Source organism: Engystomops pustulosus, chromosome 4 (assembly GCF_040894005.1).
Source record: "Engystomops pustulosus chromosome 4, aEngPut4.maternal, whole genome shotgun sequence".
NCBI classification, from domain to species: domain Eukaryota; kingdom Metazoa; phylum Chordata; class Amphibia; order Anura; family Leptodactylidae; genus Engystomops; species Engystomops pustulosus.
Window position 1 is genome coordinate 128406948 of NC_092414.1, and position 12177 is coordinate 128419124.

General features: G+C 45.5%; 1 protein-coding gene across 3 annotated transcripts in view; it reads right to left on the reverse strand.

Annotated features, from left to right (window-relative positions):
• TAF3 (TATA-box binding protein associated factor 3) overlaps positions 1 to 4827 on the reverse strand; it is a 60662-nt gene extending 55835 nt beyond the window's left edge. For 2 of the 3 annotated variants that reach the window (XM_072147413.1, XM_072147414.1), the window contains exon 1: positions 4452 to 4827. In XM_072147413.1, coding sequence (XP_072003514.1) covers positions 4452 to 4617 — 166 coding nt within the window. In that variant the 5' untranslated portion in view covers positions 4618 to 4827. The remainder of the gene's footprint in view (positions 1 to 4451) is intronic. The other variant, XM_072147412.1, reaches the window with a different exon arrangement.
• Between the last annotated feature and the right edge of the window lie 7350 nt (positions 4828 to 12177).

Consider the following 12177-nt stretch of genomic DNA (forward strand, 5'->3'; position numbering starts at 1 on the left):
GTAGCAGTAGTAGTAGGATGTAAGCACAGTACCCATGTAGCAGTAGTAGTAGGATGTAAGCACAGTACCCATGTAGCAGTAGTAGTAGGATGTAAGCACAGTACCCATGTAGCAGTAGTAGTAGGATGTAAGCACAGTACCCATGTAGCAGTAGTAGTAGGATGTAAGCACAGTACCCATGTAGCAGTAGTAGTAGGATGTAAGCACAGTACCCATGTAGCAGTAGTAGTAGGATGTAAGCACAGTACCCATGTAGCAGTAGTAGTAGGATGTAAGCACAGTACCCATGTAGCAGTAGTAGTAGGATGTAAGCACAGTACCCATGTAGCAGTAGTAGTAGGATGTAAGCACAGTACCCATGTAGCAGTAGTAGTAGGATGTAAGCACAGTACCCATGTAGCAGTAGTAGTAGGATGTAAGCACAGTACCCATGTAGCAGTAGTAGTAGGATGTAAGCACAGTACCCATGTAGCAGTAGTAGTAGGATGTAAGCACAGTACCCATGTAGCAGTAGTAGTAGGATGTAAGCACAGTACCCATGTAGCAGTAGTAGTAGGATGTAAGCACAGTACCCATGTAGCAGTAGTAGTAGGATGTAAGCACAGTACCCATGTAGCAGTAGTAGTAGGATGTAAGCACAGTACCCATGTAGCAGTAGTAGTAGGATGTAAGCACAGTACCCATGTAGCAGTAGTAGTAGGATGTAAGCACAGTACCCATGTAGCAGTAGTAGTAGGATGTAAGCACAGTACCCATGTAGCAGTAGTAGTAGGATGTAAGCACAGTACCCATGTAGCAGTAGTAGTAGGATGTAAGCACAGTACCCATGTAGCAGTAGTAGTAGGATGTAAGCACAGTACCCATGTAGCAGTAGTAGTAGGATGTAAGCACAGTACCCATGTAGCAGTAGTAGTAGGATGTAAGCACAGTACCCATGTAGCAGTAGTAGTAGGATGTAAGCACAGTACCCATGTAGCAGTAGTAGTAGGATGTAAGCACAGTACCCATGTAGCAGTAGTAGTAGGATGTAAGCACAGTACCCATGTAGCAGTAGTAGTAGGATGTAAGCACAGTACCCATGTAGCAGTAGTAGTAGGATGTAAGCACAGTACCCATGTAGCAGTAGTAGTAGGATGTAAGCACAGTACCCATGTAGCAGTAGTAGTAGGATGTAAGCACAGTACCCATGTAGCAGTAGTAGTAGGATGTAAGCACAGTACCCATGTAGCAGTAGTAGTAGGATGTAAGCACAGTACCCATGTAGCAGTAGTAGTAGGATGTAAGCACAGTACCCATGTAGCAGTAGTAGTAGGATGTAAGCACAGTACCCATGTAGCAGTAGTAGTAGGATGTAAGCACAGTACCCATGTAGCAGTAGTAGTAGGATGTAAGCACAGTACCCATGTAGCAGTAGTAGTAGGATGTAAGCACAGTACCCATGTAGCAGTAGTAGTAGGATGTAAGCACAGTACCCATGTAGCAGTAGTAGTAGGATGTAAGCACAGTACCCATGTAGCAGTAGTAGTAGGATGTAAGCACAGTACCCATGTAGCAGTAGTAGTAGGATGTAAGCACAGTACCCATGTAGCAGTAGTAGTAGGATGTAAGCACAGTACCCATGTAGCAGTAGTAGTAGGATGTAAGCACAGTACCCATGTAGCAGTAGTAGTAGGATGTAAGCACAGTACCCATGTAGCAGTAGTAGTAGGATGTAAGCACAGTACCCATGTAGCAGTAGTAGTAGGATGTAAGCACAGTACCCATGTAGCAGTAGTAGTAGGATGTAAGCACAGTACCCATGTAGCAGTAGTAGTAGGATGTAAGCACAGTACCCATGTAGCAGTAGTAGTAGGATGTAAGCACAGTACCCATGTAGCAGTAGTAGTAGGATGTAAGCACAGTACCCATGTAGCAGTAGTAGTAGGATGTAAGCACAGTACCCATGTAGCAGTAGTAGTAGGATGTAAGCACAGTACCCATGTAGCAGTAGTAGTAGGATGTAAGCACAGTACCCATGTAGCAGTAGTAGTAGGATGTAAGCACAGTACCCATGTAGCAGTAGTAGTAGGATGTAAGCACAGTACCCATGTAGCAGTAGTAGTAGGATGTAAGCACAGTACCCATGTAGCAGTAGTAGTAGGATGTAAGCACAGTACCCATGTAGCAGTAGTAGTAGGATGTAAGCACAGTACCCATGTAGCAGTAGTAGTAGGATGTAAGCACAGTACCCATGTAGCAGTAGTAGTAGGATGTAAGCACAGTACCCATGTAGCAGTAGTAGTAGGATGTAAGCACAGTACCCATGTAGCAGTAGTAGTAGGATGTAAGCACAGTACCCATGTAGCAGTAGTAGTAGGATGTAAGCACAGTACCCATGTAGCAGTAGTAGTAGGATGTAAGCACAGTACCCATGTAGCAGTAGTAGTAGGATGTAAGCACAGTACCCATGTAGCAGTAGTAGTAGGATGTAAGCACAGTACCCATGTAGCAGTAGTAGTAGGATGTAAGCACAGTACCCATGTAGCAGTAGTAGTAGGATGTAAGCACAGTACCCATGTAGCAGTAGTAGTAGGATGTAAGCACAGTACCCATGTAGCAGTAGTAGTAGGATGTAAGCACAGTACCCATGTAGCAGTAGTAGTAGGATGTAAGCACAGTACCCATGTAGCAGTAGTAGTAGGATGTAAGCACAGTACCCATGTAGCAGTAGTAGTAGGATGTAAGCACAGTACCCATGTAGCAGTAGTAGTAGGATGTAAGCACAGTACCCATGTAGCAGTAGTAGTAGGATGTAAGCACAGTACCCATGTAGCAGTAGTAGTAGGATGTAAGCACAGTACCCATGTAGCAGTAGTAGTAGGATGTAAGCACAGTACCCATGTAGCAGTAGTAGTAGGATGTAAGCACAGTACCCATGTAGCAGTAGTAGTAGGATGTAAGCACAGTACCCATGTAGCAGTAGTAGTAGGATGTAAGCACAGTACCCATGTAGCAGTAGTAGTAGGATGTAAGCACAGTACCCATGTAGCAGTAGTAGTAGGATGTAAGCACAGTACCCATGTAGCAGTAGTAGTAGGATGTAAGCACAGTACCCATGTAGCAGTAGTAGTAGGATGTAAGCACAGTACCCATGTAGCAGTAGTAGTAGGATGTAAGCACAGTACCCATGTAGCAGTAGTAGTAGGATGTAAGCACAGTACCCATGTAGCAGTAGTAGTAGGATGTAAGCACAGTACCCATGTAGCAGTAGTAGTAGGATGTAAGCACAGTACCCATGTAGCAGTAGTAGTAGGATGTAAGCACAGTACCCATGTAGCAGTAGTAGTAGGATGTAAGCACAGTACCCATGTAGCAGTAGTAGTAGGATGTAAGCACAGTACCCATGTAGCAGTAGTAGTAGGATGTAAGCACAGTACCCATGTAGCAGTAGTAGTAGGATGTAAGCACAGTACCCATGTAGCAGTAGTAGTAGGATGTTAGCACAGTACCCATGTAGCAGTAGTAGTAGGATGTTAGCACAGTACCCATGTAGCAGTAGTAGTAGGATGTAAGCACAGTACCCATGTAGCAGTAGTAGTAGGATGTAAGCACAGTACCCATGTAGCAGTAGTAGTAGGATGTAAGCACAGTACCCATGTAGCAGTAGTAGTAGGATGTAAGCACAGTACCCATGTAGCAGTAGTAGTAGGATGTAAGCACAGTACCCATGTAGCAGTAGTAGTAGGATGTAAGCACAGTACCCATGTAGCAGTAGTAGTAGGATGTAAGCACAGTACCCATGTAGCAGTAGTAGTAGGATGTAAGCACAGTACCCATGTAGCAGTAGTAGTAGGATGTAAGCACAGTACCCATGTAGCAGTAGTAGGATATAAGCACAGTACACATGTAGCAGTAGTAGGATGTAAGCACAGTACCCATGTAGCAGTAGTAGTAGGATGTAAGCACAGTACCCATGTAGCAGTAGTAGTAGGATATAAGCACAGTACACATGTAGCAGTAGTAGGATGTAAGCACAGTACACATGTAGCAGTAGTAGGATGTAAGCACAGTACACATGTAGCAGTAGTAGGATATAAGCACAGTACACATGTAGCAGTAGTAGTAGGATGTAAGCACAGTACCCATGTAGCAGTAGTAGTAGGATATAAGCACAGTACACATGTAGCAGTAGTAGGATGTAAGCACAGTACACATGTAGCAGTAGTAGGATGTAAGCACAGTACCCATGTAGCAGTAGTAGGATGTAAGCACAGTACACATGTAGCAGTAGTAGGATGTAAGCACAGTACACATGTAGCAGTAGTAGGATGTAAGCACAGTACACATGTAGCAGTAGTAGAATGTAAGCACAGTACACATGTAGCAGTAGTAGGATGTAAGCACAGTACACATGTAGCAGTAGTAGGATGTAAACACTAGTAAGCAGTAGTACGTGTGCGGCAGATACTCACACAGCTCGGAGTAGCGGTGGGCTCCCCGGCACAGCTGCTGCAGGTACCTGTGCAGGACATCGGTGAGCAGGTCGCAGGCGGTGACCTGCACGGAGTCCCAGCCCAGGGCTTGGCAGATCTGCGCCACCGACACCCGTAGCAGCGAGCGCGAGTAGCTCTCACACATCCCGATTTATCCCGCTCCCATCACACACTCAGGAGCCACGGTCTCGGCGCTTTCCTCACGATTAGCCGCACGGCCCCTTCCGCGCTCTCACTCTTGCCGCCATCTTGGCCTTCCCTCTTGTCGCTGCTTAGCACATCCAGCAGTCCGCGCCAATCCATCCCAGAGCTCATCGATAGGCAACATCCGGCTTCCAATCTGTTGCTCCGGAATCAGCCATTGCTACAAGGAGGAGGTGTTTATGTGCTCACGTGTGGCGCCGCTGCCCTCCATCTTGGTCCTGGGCAGAACGCCAGATACTGGGAAACAGTGATATCATTGCTGTGATCCTAGTGGTTACTAATCACAGAGCAGCAGAGGTTACAAAGTAACATTGGAGTCTGTTCAGCAACCACAGGCCGCTTCCATCCCTGATAACTGCCTGCTGGGAGTTGTAGTTCAAAAACCTCCTTAAAGCAATAAGAAAAATTGTCTGCACCCGACTACATAGCAGCAGCACATGGGGAGTGAGAGCTCCTCAGACATGCCTACAGTCCTGGAGACCATGCTTATACAATGGAGCATAAGGGATCAATATCATCTCTCATCCCTTCTCATCAGCAGTCCAGAGATGTCACATCCATTCATCACAATCAAGTCTAATCTAATTACATCAACCTTGGGGTTTATTGAAGATCCAACAAACTTACCGAACCCATCAATGAAAACACTAAATACAATAGGTAAGTGGGAATATTTAGAACTTCACTTTTAATAAATCATGTAAAAAGTCAAACATATGCCATAAAAAGTCAACCTGTCCAAAGCCTCACTGATACAAGACACAAATAATCTCTTATGAATTACCTTTTATCGTTATCCATATAATAATAATAATTATTATTTATATAGCACACACAGATTACGCAGTGCTGTTCAGAGCTTGAAAAAATCAGTCCCTGTCCCCTATATACTTGCATTATTCCTAAGACCAGACCAGTATATCTGAAAGGTTCTGTTGATTGTTGCCGGTTTTCAGGCACAAAAGAGATATAGCGGAAAATGATCATATGAGACTTAGGTGACAGAGTTCTATGAGACTTCACCATACGATTTGTAAGATCCCATATACTAGCCCTAGTAAACCTTAGGCACAAAATTCTATGTCAACCTATAGCCTCAACACGGGGCCTCAGCCCTAAGCAGCTGCCACCCTGACCGGGACAACAAAATCCCTATTTTCCATGACGTCCCCCATGACGGCACCTGGAGGTTGCACCTTGACCTTTGGTAGGGACAGGATGTTGCGAAGTTTATAAGGCCCCTCCTCTGCCGCTGTTCCCCAGTGTATTCCTGTCCCTACCAAGGGTCAGGGTTGCGAGACCTCGTCTCTCCCCTTGGGGGGGGGGGGGAGATGGAATTAGAACCCCCCTGGACTGGTCGCGAGCGGGGGTCTTACCTCCCTTCCTGACCTGGTGTCCTGCAGGACGCGGTCCTGGCCCCCCTCCTCCTGCAGCCCAGAGCTAAAGCCGAGGGGGGCACGGGTCTCCGGACCCTGGATAAGGTGCCTCCCGGCCGCCGGGAGCTACCTCCCACAGCTTCTTCCTACCGGAACGCCGGCGTGTACTGCGCAACGGCCGTGTATCGCCGGCCGGTTCGCGCATGCGCAGTACACTCGACTTCCGGGTTCGGGCCACGTGATCGCTAAAAGCCATCTGATTGGCTTAGGGGGCGGCGGGAAGCTTAAAAGTGCTTCCTGCCTAGTGTCAGCCTCTATACCACCAACGAGTTCACCACTGAAGCTGTGGAAATATCCTCTACTATGGCGGACGACCTTGGTTCTTCCCCCATTGTCCCGGGTACCGTGAGTACAACCAAAAAACTTTTCTTAAAGGGGTAAAATCTTGTTGTGCACTATTTTGTGGATTTTAATATAGTCTGTCTCCTTGTCCTAGGACGACCCTTCAAGACCTAAGGACAAGGAGAGGAAAGACAAGGACCCCAAAAAAGGAAAATGTGTTACTAAATCAAAAAGATGCCTTTCTTGTAACATAAGATTATCAGATTTATATCCTAAATCGCTATGTTCTGAATGCCTAGCCAGGGCCTTACAACAAGAAAAGGAGTCAATGTTAAATGAGCTTAAAGTGGCCATGCGGGAGGAATTCCAATCCTCCCTTATGATGTTTACTAATTTAAACCGACCGGTCCCGGGTCTAGGTCCTGAGCCAAATCCTGGACCTGAACCAGACCAGGATCCGGATTTATATCCAGAGCCAGCTCCTAAAAGACTTAGATCTCTAGATACTGATTCTGACTATGATAAATACTCTGCGGCTCCTACCTATTCTTGGAAGGACTCGCTTGAAGACGTCTCTTTGGTATCTGAGGACAAAGGAACCTCAAAATACCTCTTTTCTAATGATGAACTGGATAACCTCCTTAAAGCTGTACGCAATACGCTTAATGTGGAAGAGGTGGTAGAGCCTAAATCCATTCAAGATGAACTTTTTGGAGGGTTAAAATCCAAAAGGAAAAGGGTTTTTCCCATAAATCAAACCCTAAAGGATATCATCCAAGAAGAATGGAAGAATCCTGAGGGGCGGGCATACATCACTAAAGAGTTCAGAAACAGGTTACTCTTTGACCCCAAAGAGACAGAAACCTGGGACAGCCCCCCTAAGGTAGACATCCAAGTGTCTAAAGTAGTGAAGAAAACGGACCTGCCTTTTGAGGACTCTTCCCAATTAAGAGACCCCATGGACAGGAAGGCTGATGGCCTACTCCGTAGAGTCTGGGAATCTTCCATGCTTAGCCTCAAGTCTAACATAGCCGCTACTTCGGTAGCGAGAACTCTGTTTTTTTGGTTGGGAGAATTGGAAGACCACCTTAAAACAGATGCGGACAGGAATCTCCTTCTACAGACGATACCGCTGCTGCGTTCAGCGACAGGATTTCTTGCTGATGCTTCAGCAGAAAACATCAGACTGTCAGCAAAAGAAGGGGCACTGTCTAATTCAGTCCGCAGAGCTATCTGGTTTAGACAGTGGGGAGGGGATGTAAAGTCCAAGACGAAGCTCTGCAACATCCCATTCTCAGGAGACTTCATGTTCGGCGCTGAACTAGATACTCTTCTGGAAAAGGCCTCTGACAAAAAGAAAGGGTTCCCGGAAATTGAAAAACCTCAGAAAAACTTTTCCTTTCGGAATTCCAAGGATCCTAAAGACTCCAGAGGCAGAGTAAAACAGGGCCGCTGGCCCTTCAACAAAGGTGGAAGAGGTCGAGGATATCTATTCTCCAACCTTCCACATCAATCAAAAAAACAGTGACTACCAGGTAGGGGGGCGTCTTCTTTTCTTCCTCCACAGATGGAAGACGATCACATCAAACAAGTGGATCCTGAGTATCATCAAATCAGGTTATCAGATAGAATTCAGCTCCCCTCCACAACAAAAATTTCTTGTCTCCAACCTAACATCTCTAAATGGTTAAGACCTAACACCCTTAAGGTCCAAATATCGGCCCTAAGCGCCTGTTTTGACTTTCCCTTAGCAGAGCACAAGTGGGTGAAAATGTTCATGAAAGCAGTCTTAAGACTACGACCTACAATCAGATCCGATATACCTAAGTGGAACTTATCACTAGTCCTAGACTCCCTTATGAAGCCTCCGTTCGAACCACTCTCGGAATGCAGCCTGAAAGACCTATCTCTCAAAACTTCCTTCCTTGTGGCCATAACATCCGCCAGGAGAATTGGAGAACTTCAGGCCCTATCTTCCAAAGAACCCTTCCTGATCATCTCGGAAGACAAAATAGTTCTGAAGTTAGATATGTCTTTCCTTCCAAAGGTAGTCTCAGATTTTCATAGAAGTCAGGAAATCGTTTTACCATCCTTCTGTAACAACCCAAGGAATGAGAAGGAAGCACTCTGGCATACTCTGGATGTCAGAAGAGCTGTCATAATTTATCTAGATAGAACCAAATCTTTCAGAAAGTGCAGAAACCTTTTTATTCAGTTTGGGGGAAAAAATAAAGGAGAGAAATCATCAAGTTCCACCATTGCTAGGTGGATAAAACAGACCATCTCTAAATCCTACCAGCTACAAGATGTGAGTCTTTCAAAAAACAAAACAGCCCATTCTACTAGAGCTATGGCTACTTCCTGGGCAGAGAAACGGGGAGCATCCATCTCCCAGATCTGCAAGGCAGCTACGTGGTCAAGTACATCGACATTCCCAAAACACTACCGCCTGGATCTACCCTCTAGCCATGACTTGAGCTTTGGACGGAAAGTTCTCCAGGCCGTGGTCCCTCCCTAGTCTATTTATCTGGTAAGTCTCCAGGTGCCGTCATGGGGGACGTCATGGAAAAAGTGAATTAGTCTCCTAACATCTCGGAGAATGACAACACAGTTATGGAAAAATCTGCAAGAACTGTTATCAATGAAGGTAATTGTTACAGTTCCCAAAGAAGAAGAAAAGAAGGGCTTCTACTCCCCCTTATTTCTTGTGAAAAAGCCAAATGGGACCCTTCGCCTTATTATAAATCTCAGACGGCTAAACAAGAACATAAAATACAAATATTTCAAGATGGAATCGGTGAAGACAGCCACCCCACTAATTCCTCCAGGCGCACAAATGTGCACCATCGACCTAAAGGACGCCTACTATCATGTCCCCATACACAAAAATCATCAGAAATTCCTAAGATTCGCGGTAGAATCGCCACAAGGGAAGGTCTGCCACTTTCAATTCAGAGCCTTGCCTTTCGGAATTTCATCAGCCCCAAGAATCTTCACAAAAGTCATGGCAGAAGTGACGACATTCTTGAGAAAAGAAGGTATCTCCATTATTCCATATCTGGACGACCTCCTCATAGTGGCAGACTCGACCCCGACTCTTCTCAACCACAGAGATCGGACAATCCGAACCCTGGAAAATCTGGGCTGGATTATAAATCTCCAAAAATCTCATCTAGACCCCCAAAGGGAGACAAGATTCTTAGGGGTGATGTTAGATTCCAGACGCCAAGCTTCTTTTCTCCCACAGGACAAGAGAGAATCCCTTACCTCTTGCATAGGCAAATTCCAAAGGAAAAAATCATGCAGTGTCCGCTCAGCCATGAGACTACTAGGTCACTTAACAGCTTGCCTAAACTGTGTATCATGGAGCCAGTTCCATGTAAGAACACTACAGGCGTGGACATTAAAGGTTTGGGACAAAAATTTGGAACATTTGGACTTCAAGAAGGTCATTCCCTTGAAAGTCAAAAATTCTCTAAACTGGTGGAAACACCAGCAACATCTAGAAAAGGGAATACCTTGGAACCCGACTCCAGTCCTAGTCATCCAAACGGACGCCAGTTCTTCAGGATGGGGAGCCGTTCTACCAGACCGTTATCTTCAGGGGTCATGGTCCCCTTGGATGAGAAGACAATCTTCAAATCTAAGGGAATTATCGGCAGTGTGGGAAACACTAAAAAGGCTACCCAGAACCCAGGTAAAAAATATCAGGATCCTGTCAGACAATGTGACTACAGTGGCCTATCTACGCCGTCAAGGGGGCACAAGATCCTCGGACCTGATGGAGGTCACCAAGAAGATTTTTTCCTGGGCAGAGAATCACCTAAATTCCTTAACAGCGGTCAGAGAATCAGTCGGCGGATTTCCTGAGCAGAGAAAAGTTGGACCCACACGAGTGGTCCCTGAACAGGGATGTCTTCCTTTCTCTAACCCAGAAATGGGGCTCTCCGTCAATAGATCTGTTCGCTTCAAGAAAGAACACTCAAATAGAGGTATTTTTTTCCATCTCACCCAAAGACAACCCCCTAGCACTGGATGCCTTAAGCCAATCATGGGGGACAAATCTAGCATATGCCTTTCCGCCATTTCCCCTAATCTCCAGAATCTTACAAAAAATTCAATCGAGTCAGACGACAGTGATCTTAGTAGCGCCATTCTGGCCGAAAAAAACATGGTTTCCACTTCTCTTAAAATTAGCAATCTCAGGACCCATCTTCCTTCCCTGCAGAAGGGATCTGCTACACCAGGGCCCTCTTCTTTACCCAGACCCGAAGTTTCTGAACCTAGCGGCCTGGCTCCTGAAAGGGAATTGCTCCTAGCTAAGGGAATCTCTCACCAGGTCATACAGACTCTAATAGCAAGCAAAAAACCAATCACCAACAAAATATACTACAAAATCTGGAAAAAGTATATATCTTGGTGCGAGGACCGTCCCCTGATTCCAGGCAAACCAAATATCGCTAGAATTCTTGATTTTTTACAGGATGGTTTCTCTAAAGGGTTAAGACCTAACACCCTTAAGGTCCAAATATCGGCCCTAAGCGCCTGTTTTGACTTTCCCTTAGCAGAGCACAAGTGGGTGAAAATGTTCATGAAAGCAGTCTTAAGACTACGACCTACAATCAGATCCGATATACCTAAGTGGAACTTATCACTAGTCCTAGACTCCCTTATGAAGCCTCCGTTCGAACCACTCTCGGAATGCAGCCTGAAAGACCTATCTCTCAAAACTTCCTTCCTTGTGGCCATAACATCCGCCAGGAGAATTGGAGAACTTCAGGCCCTATCTTCCAAAGAACCCTTCCTGATCATCTCGGAAGACAAAATAGTTCTGAAGTTAGATATGTCTTTCCTTCCAAAGGTAGTCTCAGATTTTCATAGAAGTCAGGAAATCGTTTTACCATCCTTCTGTAACAACCCAAGGAATGAGAAGGAAGCACTCTGGCATACTCTGGATGTCAGAAGAGCTGTCATAATTTATCTAGATAGAACCAAATCTTTCAGAAAGTGCAGAAACCTTTTTATTCAGTTTGGGGGAAAAAATAAAGGAGAGAAATCATCAAGTTCCACCATTGCTAGGTGGATAAAACAGACCATCTCTAAATCCTACCAGCTACAAGATGTGAGTCTTTCAAAAAACAAAACAGCCCATTCTACTAGAGCTATGGCTACTTCCTGGGCAGAGAAACGGGGAGCATCCATCTCCCAGATCTGCAAGGCAGCTACGTGGTCAAGTACATCGACATTCCCAAAACACTACCGCCTGGATCTACCCTCTAGCCATGACTTGAGCTTTGGACGGAAAGTTCTCCAGGCCGTGGTCCCTCCCTAGTCTATTTATCTGGTAAGTCTCCAGGTGCCGTCATGGGGGACGTCATGGAAAAAGTGAATTAGTCTCACCGGTAATTCTGTTTCCATAAGTCCACCATGACGGCTATATATACCCTGCCCTGTGTTATTAATGATGTCTGGCTAATATCTTCTAGCTCTCTACTGGAACCTCCGGTGGTCATTTGGAAGACACTGGGGAACAGCGGCAGAGGAGGGGCCTTATAAACTTCGCAACATCCTGTCCCTACCAAAGGTCAAGGTGCAACCTCCAGGTGCCGTCATGGTGGACTTATGGAAACAGAATTACCGGTGAGACTAATTCACTTTATCCCCTAATCAAAAATAACGGATCTGGGTTTCAAATAAAAATGTGTTTAAAGTATATAAGCACAAGGAGTCAGAAGATCCCAACATGACATATTTTTTGCCCCAAGCTTGCTGAGAGGACTCAT